This window comes from Mya arenaria, chromosome 3 (assembly GCF_026914265.1).
Source record: "Mya arenaria isolate MELC-2E11 chromosome 3, ASM2691426v1".
Classification (NCBI taxonomy): domain Eukaryota; kingdom Metazoa; phylum Mollusca; class Bivalvia; order Myida; family Myidae; genus Mya; species Mya arenaria.
The window spans coordinates 85,738,699-85,754,860 of NC_069124.1; the positions used below are offsets into that span (position 1 = coordinate 85,738,699).

General features: G+C 37.1%; 1 protein-coding gene across 2 annotated transcripts in view; it reads left to right on the forward strand.

The window, feature by feature from the left end:
* LOC128229201 (potassium voltage-gated channel subfamily H member 2-like) overlaps positions 1–15,230 on the forward strand; it is a 141,406-nt gene extending 126,176 nt beyond the window's left edge. For both annotated transcript variants that reach the window (XM_052940941.1, XM_052940942.1), the window contains exons 7-14: positions 1,948–2,045; positions 4,455–4,604; positions 4,834–5,052; positions 5,969–6,115; positions 8,194–8,327; positions 8,987–9,096; positions 10,893–12,045; positions 13,012–15,230. In XM_052940941.1, the coding sequence (XP_052796901.1) occupies positions 1,948–2,045; positions 4,455–4,604; positions 4,834–5,052; positions 5,969–6,115; positions 8,194–8,327; positions 8,987–9,096; positions 10,893–12,010 (1,976 nt within the window). In that variant the 3' untranslated portion in view covers positions 12,011–12,045; positions 13,012–15,230. The remainder of the gene's footprint in view (positions 1–1,947; positions 2,046–4,454; positions 4,605–4,833; positions 5,053–5,968; positions 6,116–8,193; positions 8,328–8,986; positions 9,097–10,892; positions 12,046–13,011) is intronic.
* Positions 15,231–16,162: the final 932 nt, after the last annotated feature.

Sequence of the window (16,162 nt, forward strand, 5' to 3'; positions counted from 1 at the left end):
AGTCCCAAATACATAATTGCCATTGGTAGATGTTTGAACAAGATAATAATGAAGCCATGTCAAAGAGGTCAGCTTACTTCAGTTGGTGCGAATTTCATTTCGACATTGAAACATAATATTACTAAGAATATGTACTCATAATCATATATTGAACTCAAAATTGGTATTGCGCTCTTACATGATTCGAAGATAGGTCAGTGTGTTTTGGCTGAATTTGCTTTCAAGTAATTTGGTTTCGTCGAGACATTTTCTAAATGTCGTATAGTGAAATGCCAACTCAAGGTAATCATTCTCAAATGCGTGTTGACCAGTCCATGTGCCATACCCTTTCCAATATTTAAATGCGCTATAGATAGAACATTGTCTACCAGAAGCGTATTGTGTACGTAAATAAGACAGTTCATAGCGCCTCCTTGTCCTGTTAAGTTACGCACGCACGTACACATAAGTCGCTTCTGTTGTGATTGTTTTTTAGCTCACCAGAGCACGAAGTGCTCAATATGAGCTATTGTGATCGGTCCTTGTCCGTCGTCCGTCCGTCAGTCAGTCCGTCCGTCTGTCCGTCCGTCAACATTTGTTAAAAAAACATCTCCTCTGAAACAACCACTCCAAATTCAATGAAACTTTACAGAAAGCGGCCTTTGGGTGACCCTCTACAAAAATTCAACAAGGGGTCACGATTGATCATCAACAACAACAACAACAAAATGGCCAACTTCCTGTTTTGCTTTAAAAAAACATCTCTAAAACTACCAGTCCAAATACAATGAAACTTTACAGGAAGCTTCCTTGGGTAACCTTCTTCAAAAATACAACAAGGGGTCGCGATTGATCAATAACAACAACAAACTGGCCAACTCCCTGTTTTAATTTAAAAAACACCTCCTCTGAAACTACCAGGCCAAATTCACTGAAACTTTACAGGAAGCTTCATTGCATGATCCTCTACAGGAATACAACAAGGCATTGAGATTGGTCAACAACAACAACAACAACAACAAAATGGCCGACTTACTGTTTTGCTTTAAAAAAAATCTCTGAAACTACCAGGCCAAATTCAATGAAACTTTACAGGTAGCTTCATTGCATTACTCTTTACTAATATAAAACAAATATATCATCAGTAAAGATATGTTTAAATTGCAACATTTTTTGTTAATGCTTTACCACAGAGTCGTGTCCCTTTGCTTAGGTGAGCGTTTTAGGGCCATCATGGCCTTCTTGTTTTTAAATCCAAGCACATCACATAATTACATTTTGGTTTTATGTTTGATGTTTTATGATTAGTATTAATACTGTATGACTTATTGATGCTCATAGAGCAATGCTGTGTGCATGAAATTAGACGAGCACTGTCATATACTCGTAAAGTATAAGCAAAGGCTACGTGTTACACTTCTGTCTCTCTATTTCTGACAATATGCCATACAAGGTCGTCTGTTGGAGAATGATTGCCTTGCTCGACAAGCACCAATGTCCAGTGATATATCCCCTCTCTGTTCCGCCATGCTTCTATAAAATATGTATTTATTATTAATGTAGTTGCAATGCATCGGTCTGCAAGCAGACAACTTGCCATTGTAAACAATTTATAGAACTTATTATGCATATTTTTAGTCATTTATGTCAAACACTTTTTTTTCCTTTTTATACGTGAGCATTTGAAAACTTGTTAATGCATCACTACGTCTGGTTCTGCACAGGTTTCACATAAAGCATATTTCCCCAGGTTTTTAAATGTTCTATTGTAGTTATAATAAATGCATAATTGCGTACTTATTAACAGTACATATGATATTGCATACTATGTTTAGTATTATGCTGAATTATCAAATGATTCTATTACCAGGCATACAGGTATTAGTGTCGTGTGCATGTTGATCTAAACAAATCTGTATTATATTACTATGTTATGTTTGTTTGTTTCACGGATTCGGTATTTTGCAGGCCGTGCCTTGCGGATGCTGCGCCTCGCAAAGTTGTTGAGTCTGCTACGTCTATTACGATTGTCTCGGCTCGTGCGCTACGTGCAGCAGTGGGAGGAGGTGAGTGGACCACAAATTCTATTGTAAAATGCCAATTTTTGATAGGTTCCAGTTTTAGTTTCGGACAACGACCATTTCCTTATTTGGAAACGGAATTTGCAATAATCATGATGTGTGCAATGGCGGAGATGTTTACCCTGCCTTGTACTGTTGAATTTTAAGCGTTTATGGAAATATAAGAGGTCCCTACAGGGGATTTAAATAAAACCATTCAAAGACTCGATAGTTTGCTCTTATCTGAATTGGTTTGTATTATACCATGTTATAAACTCTTGTAAACATTGATTTCCTTTGAGGCACGATGCACGATGAAAGGCTTTAACTGCAACTCGGCTAATTCGCTCAGAACTTTGGATCCCCTTTGCACCACCGACATTGCAAATAAATGTACATAAAATACACTGGCCTCATTATTGCAGAATTGCCCGCTCTGGCCAATAAACTGAACACATTTTCTATCAGAGAGGTGAAATTACAATGCAAAGACAGCATTGTTTAATTTTGCTATTAAAATGTATTTTCGTCTCGGTTAGTGTCTATTTAGAGGACCAATCTTAGAAGTTGGTGTATATAGTACTTAGTCTGAATTAAGGTGAATCATTTTTGAAATATAAGACATCTTTGCAAATAATTAGACTGTTTAAAATTCATGCCATTACTTTCATTGTGCCCATGAATAGATTATACATATCGAAACAAAGCCATTGGATGAGGCAGTGTCAGATAATAGCACACACAAAGACAGCACACTATGGATAGGATATAAGAGTCTATATTTTTATCTTCAAATTTAGACGATTAACTATTATTCACGTTCTGTATTTTAAAATTTTGTGCATATTAACTACTAAACATTTTCTTAAAACTGGGTGCCAATAAGTCGCAACTGTAAGTTAGGCTTTAGGCTTTTGGAAGTAAATGCTAATGTTCCGGAACATGCACATAACTTATATTATTACAATTTAATATACCCATTTATATTATCAAAGCCACTTCCAAACCTTTCATCTATTACAGAAAACGAAACAGGTATGTCCAGCACCTATAGTCGCGATATAAATAGGGCAGTTTTCTTTGTTTTGTAGATCATGTAATACTAATCAGTACAGTTTGCTTACAATTATTGTTTGTAGATAATGCAGCATTTAGCTTATTAATACTGAAAGAATTACGTCTCGTTACGTAACGATACGTTAAAGTTGTTCAAGCATTTTGGGGACCGTGGATGTTACACTGACAATAAGTTTGAGTTCGTCTTTCACAAGCCTCATTTGACCTTATTGTATTTGGTTTAAGCAAAAATATCTAAATATCTTGCTCGCGAAATTCATTTTTAAAATGTTGTTGAAAATTATTTGAATGAATGCCCAAGCATCGACACAAAGATATTAACGAAAAATAAGCGAATATTTTGTAAATCCCAACTGAATATTATTCTAAAATTAGTATCAATGTAATCAAACAACGCTTTTCTACAAAATGGAACGTTCTCTCTCGCGTTTTGCGCAAATAATTCGACATGAGCGTCAGAGCTCGTATTCCAATGAGTGTTAACTGTTGTTGCAAGTTTTTTTTTCATAATTACACACAAACATTATTTTTTATCTCGTCGGCTTTACCAGAAAAAAACAACAAGTCGAGTTATTGGCGTAGCCTATGAGGTTTCGTCAGCGTCGGTGGAGACTGTGTACACATGTTTATATGCGCATGTTGAGCAAGGCTCTTTAAAAAGTGCCGAGTTACGTCCCTTGTTCAACTTACTTAAAAAAAACAACGAAGTACGAACATTGCTGTTCGCCCCGCGGCGTTATTGTTTTGATTAATGACCATATAAAATGCGAGAAAGTCCTTTTAAAGTTGACGCTATTTTCCTTTAATATGACAAAAAACTAAATTCCAACTCGTTTTAGTCTATAATGATGTTTTATGACTCAATTTCTGACTTTTGCAATGCATGGAACTTAGCATTTACTTCCCATCAGCAGACACGCACAGTTGGGCTTTCAATGTATGTGTATATCATTAAACAAACCAAAGGTTTAGAAATACAAATGTATATGTGAATTTACAGCTTAATCAGTCAAATTACTATTTGAGGTGTGTATGAAAAGATAAATTATAAAACGTTTCCTTGTTTTCCACAATTTTTGTGTGAAAGCGTACATGTTTGTGAATTTGAAAAAAAGGTTTGATATTGTTTCTAAGGTTTGAACAATTTTATTCTTTTAAACATTCTTTTTGCTCAAGTCAACAGAAGTTATTAGATGCGTAAAGCGTGTTCCAATTAACATGTTAAAAATGAATATGCTTTCCAAAAATAATTCTGAAATATATTCTACTAGTAGAATAATTGCAATGTTGTTAATGTTCACATGGCGTTGACGCCGCTATTATTTTTCCATGATTCAGTTCCTGGCAGTGGCGGGCAAATTTATGCGGATCTTCAACCTGATCTGCCTGATGTTCCTGCTGGGCCACTGGAACGGCTGCCTCCAGTTCCTCGTTCCCACCCTCCAAGAGTTCCCCCAGGACTGTTGGGTATCTATAGAGGAGCTGCAGGTACGCGCCATGGAAAGGGGTTGTCCGGCTGAAAAAGAAACTGTTCTGTGGTGTTAAGATTCGTGCATTCGTGTTTCGGTTATGTATTTTATTCGTTTCGACTTTAAGGTACTAGCAAAAATACCCAATATTTGCCCGTAAACTTCATTACATTTAACCCGACCAGTTATCAATTTGTAAGGAGGGATTACATGAATAATTTACTTGTACGTATAAACGTCTGTAACAGGAAGCACACTGGGCCCAGCAGTACACGTGGTCGTTGTTCAAGGCGCTGTCACACATGTTGTGTATCGGGTACGGCCGCTTCCCGCCCCAGAACATGACAGACACTTGGCTCACTATCCTGAGCATGCTGAGTGGCGCCACCTGCTACGCGCTATTCCTCGGACACACGACCACCATCATCCAATCCTTCGACACCTCAAGGAGACTCTATAACGAAAAGGTACTGGTGAAATTTAAATTCAACTTTCTATTGCCTAATATTCATAAAGTAAAAAACTGCAGCCAGATAAGTATTGTTTTAATTACATATCCAACAAAATCAAAATTTCACTGAATGCCAACAAATAACTATGTATATTTAAGTTTAACAGGAAAATGTTTGCAAAGAAAATGCATGCAGTGTTCATTTTTTTCTACTGTTACATATGTGTGTGGGGGGATGGGGGAGTCAGGAGGAATTACCCGAAATTAATAAACTTTTCGTTCATTTTTTCCTGCCCTGCAGTGTAGGAGTTTCAATGCTTTACCAGATGAATCCTCCATGTGAAAACGGCGTGTGGAGATTTATAAATGATTAAATATGCCTGGGAAAGAAAGTTAATCCTAGAAACTGTTTTCTCATTAGTCAATTTGTTTGAAGGAAGAATAAAGAATTCTATTTCATCAAACAAGCGAAATTTTACTAGTCGAGACACTTCAAGATAATTGTTTTTGATCCTCATGTGCATTGCAGTAGATACTTGAACTTATTTTGATCAACATCTCCCCGTACAGGTTGTAACAAGTTATTAGCTGAAAGTCTTTTTAATTCGAGTTATATATCCAATGACATACCTAATCTTGAACCGCAGACTTTATTACGTACCTATTTTGGAACTGTAATAACGATACTTTAAAGGAAAACATATCGCAATATATTCCGATACGCATTTTCATACAAGCAAATTGGGTTAAACAATATCTGTGTCTGGTTTATTAAAATAAATATCGACTATCTCAAATATCATGATTATTTTGTGATTATATGTCTATTTGCTTTTATGTGTGTATTGAACTTTCTATATTATTCAAATACATACTGGTTAAATCTAAACAAGACTGTTGTATCAAACCACATTTTTACATCTTCCTCGCAGTTCAAGCAGGTTGAGGAGTACATGATCTACCGGAAGTTGTCCCGGTCGCTGCGCCAGAAGATCGCCGAGTACTACGAGCACCGTTACCAGGGGAAGATGTTTGATGAGGAGAGGATACTGGGCGAGCTGAACGAGTGTTTAAGACAGGTGAGACATTTCACAATGATCTAGTAATATTGAAAAAGAAAGAAGAAAAAGAAGAAAGCAATCTTCAAACCAAATGCAAGATACAGTGGGTCAAGTCTTCCATGACTTGTCTTGTAAATCATAAGACGCAGCTGAATTGGTTTGAGAGTGAATAGATAGATCATAATATGAATGAGGGTAAACATAAGTTTAAACATTCTAATAAGCGTTTGAAATAAGCAGGGATTATATGAATTGATATACAACATGATAAAATCAAGAGGGCACCATATTGTCATAAATACGATGAAGATAAAATAAAATATGTATCCCCCACCACCGGAATGGCATCCAATTAGTAAGCTTGCAGTAAATGTCTGCGGGGCAATTTTAGAAGATGTGTGGAAAATATTCCATAAACGTTAGATTTTAATCTAAGAGCTTAATCGCCATTTCTTAGTTTATAAAGGTCTTTCGCCATATAATTGCTGCATTATAGCCATAATCGCATGGAATGAATCGGCTACTTCAGTAATCCTACCATTGCGGTAAACAACAGACTACTATCCTGTGTTTCATATCGTTAAAATTTCCTACGTTTGCGCGTGGATATGTTGCGATTTTTTAAGCGCAGTGTTTTCCCTTCACAAAGGAAAATAACCACTGCGTCTGACCGGCGACCAGTCTAAATAAAAACGGCAGGGAATAAGTTGTAGATCATTGTAATAGCCGTCTGGCTAATATTTCTTTAAAAAACATCATATATCGACTGTTTAGATATACACGGTCATCGGACATAGGTTTTTTTATAACATAGATAAAGTAAAATTGAAAGAAATGTGTTAAATGATAAGAATTCAATTTTCTTACAAATAGACCCTTGTCTATTGAAAATTGTAAATGTGTATCCCTAGATAGACACAGCCTTTGGGTCGCTTTTAATGCATTGAACATGCAGACTTGAATAAAAAATATCGAATTGTGTGTTAAATTGCTGTCATGTAACATCCCGGTTGTCGGTGTGAACTATCGCGCCATTGTACGGGGGTATTGTGATACATCACTCCGCCCTCGATCTCTTACAGTACCCCGCCAGTATTGAAGTTTTCAACACCTGTATGCATCGATCATTGTTCCACTGAAAACCTAAATCACCAGAAATAAAAATCCTACAGAAGCTCTTGACAATGTTCCAGTTCGATTTCATGGTTCCTGCATTCCAGCTTTACAGATAATGAGGACAGCTATTAAAATATTAAACTACAATGACACATAAACATTTTAGGTTTCTGCAAAAACATGCACCATTAAGGGAATCCGACCCATACATATGTGAATTTTGGATGACACAAAAACATTTTAAGTCCCTGTTAAAACAAGCATCATTAAGAAATCCGACCCGAAAAAATGTGTTTTGATAGCTTGTGACCCCATTATATTTTCGTATCATTTTAAAGCGTGTTATGTGCAGAAAAAGAAATGGTGAATATTTACCCCAAAAATGGCTTTTACCAAAATAAACCCATTTTTTTTTTTAATTTTTTACCTTCATAGATTGCAAAATATATCATTTAAATCTGTTTTCAGCTGAAATGAAGAGAAAAAATACAAATAGCAACATTTTTTTCTATATTGTGTTTTCGGTCATTTATTTTACATAACTATTAGTTAACGATAATCAATTGTCTTCTCTTCCAAATGGTATCACACTGATATTGGGTCACTGGAATCACATTGGTCACTGGAATCACATTGGTCACTGGAATCACATTGGGTCACTGGAATCACATTGGTCACTGGAATCACAATGGGTCACTGGAATCACATTGGTCACTGGAATCACATTGGTCACTGGAATCACCATGTGTCAGTGGAATCACATTGGGTCACTGGAATCACATGAATCACATTGGGTCACTGGAATCACATTGGGTCACGGGAATCACATTTGTATGTTATAGTCAATAGAGCTATCACAAAACTGGTCGGATTCCTGAGGTGAGCATGCAATTAGAGGCATTATCACAAAATCCACTAATGCACTGATTGCATTGTAATTATAGAAACAGTGTTTTACATGTTTCTTTGTGTATTTTTAGGACGTGATCAATCACAACTGCCGCTCTTTAGTGGCGTCTGTGCCATTCTTTACGAACGCGGACCCGCAGTTCGTGTCGGCGGTGGTGAGCAAGCTGCAGTTTGAGGTGTTCCAGGCCGGGGATTACATCATCAGGTACTTAAATAATCCCTTACTCCGTCATGGATCCAAATCGATTGATGGTAATAATGTCTCTTCCTTGGTTGGAAATGCATGGATTGGTGATAAAAGATTGACAGCTGGGGTTATTCGGCATGCTGCACATCCAAATCCTACTAAAACGGTATTTTTATTAAGGTCTTAATTGCTTTAATGAAAATAATGTTGCGCAGTGCTATAGGGATGCTTTTTACTATAAGTAACTCGTCAAGGTGTTAAACATTTCCATATGATGTTTTGTCATATTTAAAACAAAATTAACAATAACATGCGCTATTATTTTGTATTTTTTTATAATTCGTACATGTTCTTGTCATTTTTTTAACTCTTTTGAATTGTTCGCATATATTTGCGGGTATATTCAATTTCCGGTAGGTAAGACGTTAAATGAACATTTCCGTTTCTTATGTTATAAACCTGTTCTTCTGAGTTTTTACCATCCAGAAGATAAAAACAGAGCAAGAACTTCTCTAATTAGTTCAAGGCGCTTTGATGATGGATTGATGTTTATCTTTCATGCTTACGTAAACCCATTTGGACAAAAATACAGTAATATCTGTAAGCCCATTACTACCACTGGCGTCATTTCCTGACTACACGTGGTGCTGATGAATGTACATGCACGTGTGTTTCAGGGAGGGGACCATGGGCAGCAAAATGTACTTTATCCAGGAAGGCATCGTTGACGTCATTACCACCGAGGGCGAGGTCGCTACGTCACTCTCAGACGGATCATACTTTGGCGGTAACTAAAGGCTTTTAAATTGTCAGATCATATATAGTGTGTGGCTTCTAGTATGTTTCACCAATAAAGAAAAACAACATGTTTCGCTACTATTTAATATAAGGCTGATTTCACAGTAAAAGCCATACTGAATGTTAATTAGTTCCAAAATTACGGTATTTGTTATGTATCCGTTGTAGCATGGCAGACTTATGGGCATCCTCATCGTTAGTGTCGTTCTTCGCCGGCCTTCGGTTTCCGCGGCATAACAGTTTTATATCCCCCCTCTACCTTGAGCATTTATTGTCCAATCTTTACTATTCTTGGTCAAAATGTTGATTGCCATAATGTCTCGCATGGGTTCGAGCAACAGTCATATCTCATTATTCTTTGTATAGTGGTGGTTCTTGAACTGTCAAGAGTTACCTCAATTCAAATTGTCCGCTCTCTAACTTAAATAGCTTTAAGCAATTATTAAATGATCTTTACCAAACTTGGTCAAAGTAGCTTTCTGCGTCATAATGAACATGATCGAAATTCAGATTGCAATATTCGTTATAGGATTGTGGCCCTTGTCAAAATTTGATCTCTTACTTGAACTCATCTAATCTTTACCAAACGTGGTCACAATGTTTTTGGCATATCATCTTGACCAAATTTGACCAACAGCTAGATCGCAGTATTATCTCCATATTCAATTGAGTCTGTGATGTATTGTAAAGATGCTATTGCAGGAGCAAATGTGGTTAATATTGCTGTATCTGTAAATAATAACCTGGTCCACAATTAGTCATATATTCATAGTAAAAATGAGTTACATTATAAAAAATTATATTTCAGTTTTCTGAACTGTCGCTAACTTGAGTATTTCAAATCTTTACCAAACATGGTTTCAATGTTAATAGACATACAACGTAATTGAAGTTAGATCAACAGTCAGATGGCAATATTCGCTAAATGTTACCCTTGGATCGCCATAATTGAACATTTTATTCCCATCTTTGCCAAACTAGTTTACAGTTACAGTATGTGTGTGAGCATTTTAGATCAATTAACAGCCATATTTTTGTAAACACTCAAAAGTTATGGCCCTTGGGTTCTCAAATTTTGATCTCTTACCCAAGCATTTCTTATCCAATCTTTACCAAATAGGTGACAGTGGTCATGGACTTACTATATCTCGATATCTTATATATAACACCCACATTGCATTATTTACTAATGGCCTAACCAATGACAAAACTAAACCGGATTCACTTAGTCCGCTCTCGAACTTCAGCAAATCCTTATCAAATGTGATTTCAGTGTTTATAGACCCTAATATATCTCAACGACACTTAATGAACACGTTCATTTCATTCTTTATTTATGCTTAATACACATGCATACACATGGCCCTCGGGCCATTATCAGCATGCCGGGGCTATTATCACTCATTGGCCCCGCGCGGCCATATATTAATCTCTAAGTAACAGCCGTTTGATTTTAAGAGTTCGCCCAAATTCATCTTGTATGCGTCCTAACTTAATTTTAATGCTTCCTTCATCTTATTTTATAGCAATTTATAGGCATACATCCCACAGGTTTTACTTCCCAGTGGTCTTGATTTTTTTTCAACTTTGTTTGTCTTAATTTTATTACATTATATTTGAACTAACTTGGTCATATTCAATAGTGTAATACATCGCTATTATTACATGAGTGCTTTGCTTAAATAATAATTCGCAGAATTCTAGTCATTAGTTAATGCAGATATCAAGCAAAAACTGAAAAGGGAGGCCTATTTCTTTCTAAATAATAATGTCCGCTTCTTTCAGAAATCTGTCTTCTAACGAATGCAAAACGGGTAGCGAGCGTGCGCGCGGAAACGTACGTTAACCTATATTCGCTGTCCGTGGAGCACTTCCGGGACGTGCTGGAGCGGTATCCGGTTATGAGACGGACCATGGAGAGCGTGGCGGCCGAGCGCCTCACCAAGATCGGCAAGAACCCGAGTATCGTGAGCAGCCGCGCCGACCTTGACGAGGACCAGCGCCTCTTAAACGAGATCGTTTTGGAGTCGACGCCCGTTGTCACTAGCGCCAGTGAGGACGAGGATAAGGACTCTGACGACAGCTCAGGGAGCTCGAAAAGTGGCAAACATAAGAAAAAGTTCAAGTTGGATTTCAGTGCTAAGTTACATAGGATAACAGAGGAACGCAAATCTCGGTCGCGAGAAAACCTGAAGGATAATACCGACAGCAAGTTCAGAAGTATGTTGCGGAAGGCGCCCTCGGGACCAAACTTGTTTGGTTTGCTCGCACCTCCTGTAATTACGGAGCGAAAGAGAAGCGGAAGTGTCGGCGCAAACCTCGGTATGATCATGGAGTCGTTCACAGATACATCACAGGACGATAACGAAACCAAGCGTAAACGTCATGAAAGTGTTGGGAGTAAACTGTTCAAGCTTTTTGATTCCAAAGAGGCCAAGAGGAGATCGAGCTCAAAGTCATCTGTGTTTGACGATTCTCCGACTTCGGACGGCCAACATATGCAATTACTACAGGTACCGCTAGAAAAGTCACTTAAAAATAAAGACTCTAAAAAGAGCAGTGACGTATCTTTGCAACTAAAGCGCATTGTTGATAAGGAAGGTGAGACCGACAAGCATGCGAAGCTTTCTTCAGTTTCCAACTCTACCAGCGAAAGTGATATCCCTCCGCCGTCACCGCAACGGGTTAGCTTTTCTCTACCCGACAACGACGGTGACGACGATGAAATGACGCCGTTCACAAGCGGTGAGCGTAGGGACTCCGTCAAACAGCCCTTAACGCCGGCTGTAAAGAAACGATCTCCTGGTCAAACGCGGGTAGACTTTGAACAAGCCAAACTTCTCCCGTTCAGCGATTCCAGTAACGAGCGGGAGAGTGACGACAGGTGTGACTCCCCAGAATGACGCCATGCACGTCCAGAGCACGAGTACTTAGAAGGGTAGGTGAAGAGCTTGGTAAAACACTAGTTCTGTCAAAGATCCGCAAAATTATTTCGCGTGCTTTTTGTTATGCTGTATCATTCTTAATTATTTCGGAGGCCGTATAGATTTGGCGCTCTCCGTCCGTCTTGACATCCGTCCGCAATCATTACTTTGCTACTACTGAACAGGAATTAATGAAATAAGGTAATACAAAAGTTATTGCACTTATCTACAGAAATAAACGAAGTTTGTGTGTTATATGTATAATTAAGGACGTCAATAATATATAACTATTTGGCAATAATTAGTGAAACAACCACAGATTCTGTACCTTTTTTAAATAATTACTCTTAAAGGAGTTTGTTTGTATTCTTTTGCTTAAATTGAAATCTTGAAATAGATGTTTCCTCGACAATGAAATTGCTACGGCGAGGGATATCAATTGATTGATACACGGTAGATTGTTTCTTTAAATAACAATTTCTTAAAACAGAAATATCTTTCCTATAAAAATCGCATTGATTTTGTGCAGCAAACCAAACATGTACTGGTAAAATGCAAATGCCTTGATGTTACGGAGTAAAAGAGATTATAAATTCCACAATTCTGCCATATTTCTTTATGTTATCAAATCGAGTTCAATAAAAGTCACAAATTATGATCTTTTTCAGTAAAATAGAGCACTCTTTTTTCTCTATAATTGCATTCTCGATCCTTTGTAATACTGATGTTGTATAATATGATAAGGTTTTCTTGAGAAACACATCTATTGACCGCATTAGCAGTTCTACTTATTTTTTCTGTACTAGCTCAATGCAATGAATATGTATTCAACATCTCTCATAACCAAACAATACAATTTTAATAAGATAATAAATTATAAACATGAATGCACCGAATTGCCTAGACATGGTTGTAGCATATTCTACAACCCAGTTCGCTATATGTTTTATTGAAGTGCTGTTAACGGTATACCGTTTTAGATAATGGAGTCACTGTGGATGCAGACCACCTGCTCCCGGGTATGATGTAGCCGGTCGAATTCAAGTCGGACTCGAGTGGGATACCATATTACTTTTCACATCACCGTCTACAACATCCCACACACCGGTCCTTCTTCGCACTTTAGATTTCTCGCTCTAATGGAGGTCTAGGAAATTGCCGCCATAACACCGACAAGTTGCATCTGTTTTTCGCATCAAGCATTTCACAACTGTGAGTTCCAGTAAGGCCAAAATAAACTGTCAAATGTCCTTTTGAAATGTATAAACGTTACTTCACTATAAGACCATCAGTTATATAGGTTCAGCTAGGTCGGGTTCTAGGCTGTGGATATATGTGGTTTAGAACAAGGCTGTTGCCGAACACAGTCCTGCAAAACTTTACTCATTGTGTCAACATATCATTTCAATATTACCTATCAACTTTAAGTGATGGTTCGTACCTTTTGTGTTTAGAAAACAACAACATGATAGTCGAAGAGGACGTAAACCATAATTATCACAAAAACAAATATCACTCCGCATACTGTATTATGTATCATTAACATTCGTGTTTAATATTTGTACTATGCAATGTTTTGTACGTGAATGTAGACAATTATTCATTTTTGTGAATTCTAAAAATGGTAAACCATGTCGTTTGATGGATTCATGAGATGTTACATTCCATATTGTTATATATTCCAGTCAACAGCTGCGTTCTTAGGAATGTCACAATAGTTCGTGCTTTAAGGTAAACAGTCCATTAAGACAGCATTATGGGTGTATTATCACTGCGGTTATATGTTTCGTTTTATAATCTGATACATAATTAAAATGTATTGACTTCCAGTATGTGTACACCTAATTGCTTGTTCTGAACTCGCAACAGCTCACCAATAAACTCATACTATTTGGACTATTAAAGAATGCAGATCACTTGAAAAGGTTGCTTAAAATGAAATAAACCAGCAACAAACACATATGAAAAATAATATACATACTTGAAGTATCTTAGATTTAAATCCAAATAGTATACAAGATGATGGAGTTCAACAGTGATGATGATAATAGTCCTTTTCTTGGACTTAGCAATTAGCCTGCCAACTCTTGTTACTTAGCAATTTCGTTTAAAGAATATATAGAGACACCAAAGCGTTTTGCACCTAAAAGTCAATCAGACACGAATATATGGAATTGCTATGAAATATTAACGCTCCATTAAGTATTACAGATACCGTTACTTATAATAAGAGGACACCGTTATGTCCAAAGTGTTGCTTCTACCGTCGCCATAAAACTCCCTCCAATGCAGATATTCTTTGAAGTTATCAAATGCTTTACGCTTGTTCCATAGCTAGCACAGCCACTGACTGCATTTAGGATTGCTCGAGTCTGTTACTAGTCAATTGCAACCACGCCCCGGCCCCAGGTCAATTGGATAGCCGGGGAAATGTGTCGTGTTTTTACCTTCCAGGAGGGCCCGCATTGCCGGGTAAATGAGGTGGTTTTGTCATCGCGCCAAACATAGCGGGGAATGGGAAATATCTAGGATGCGAGAGCATTTGGTGGGGATTTAACCAGCAGTTCGTCCCCGCAGAGCGGGGATTTTACCCGGTCATTGCTGAACCAAAAGTCCCTGCTATTCCCCGGACCTGGAGGTTGGGGCGTGGTTACAATTGACTGGTGCATTAGTCCTAATATGTAACATTGATGCATGTTGACAACTGATTTACATGTATGCATACACTTTCCATCGAAGTATAGATGTGTTCGAATATTTGCGCTCATCACATAACATGTTGATATGTCAATGCAATTAGAAAGTAGATCGATCTGTGATATATATATAGAGAGAATGTTGATGATACATGTCAATGTACAATGTATGTAGAATCTCCCTACTCAGTCCTATGATTTAAAGCGACCCTCCCAGAATCGATCATATCGTCCAATGTCAAAGGCAGGGCTTAATTTATATATGCATTTAATTCACTTAAAGATACATTAATTGATATTTATGTTTGCTAGATAACATTACTTAATGTATAACAGACTCCTTCTTTTCTGTGGAAATGTCGCTTTAAAATGTTAGATATGTTTATGATTTGTAAAGTGTGATAGCTACACTTATATTCTAAAACAAAGTACGACATGTTTGGAAATAGTAATTTGTTTTAATTTAAAACATTGTTGATGTTTTTGTTACTCTTTTATTTATATTTGCAGCAGAAAATTTGTTCATTTATAAAACAATGGATGTAATAGATAATAATAAAATGCTAGAGAGACTTGATGTGTTATGTCGTACCTGTAAAACACACGTTGCTTTAGGCGGTACGTGAAACTAAGGTAACTTGTCCTTGTTCCAGATATGTTTGTCGTCATGTTCAAAAATATTTTAATTTCCATATGAACGATATTGAACAGATAGACATATTCCCAATTCATTGACTACACAAGACAAACAGTTTGAATGTATTTAATGTTGGTAAGAAGGCGATTCGGCAATGCTGGAACAACCGTCACAATGTGGTACATATTGACATCATCATATGTCAACATCAATATGAAGAAACCGGAGTTTGTTTACGTATAAGTTTAGTTGGCAAAGCAGAGAAATAATTAGAGAATACTAGGTTAGTGCCATGGATGGAGGAAGTTTATCTGGCAATGCGGAGGAATTAAAGGCGAGCCCGATAAATTCCGCAGCCATCCACGGCACTAAACTAGTGTTCTATTTATCCTGTTACCTTGTTTATTTAAACACTAGAAATAACTTATTGAAATTATTCAGTATCTTTAAACATAAGGGGGTCAACTGTGTTTTTCCCTGTTGACTCGGCACACCCGGTATCCATGAATAAATCGCCCCCAAAATAGTTCCCAAAACTGTTCAACTTTTTCATCATTTATATCATTGAACTCCTTTTACAAGCATTAAATGAAGTGACGCGCGTTATTCTGACGAGTGACAAAACAATTTGTGTATAATTTCCAATAATTTGGTGGACAAACGCGATATGTGCGGAACTCAGTAGTCATGTTTATCACATGTTGAATTTATTTCATACATTTATTTCAACAACAATCGAATTGTATTCATCAGATATTCACCAAAATGGCGTCAGATTTTCTTCGTTTCACCACGTGT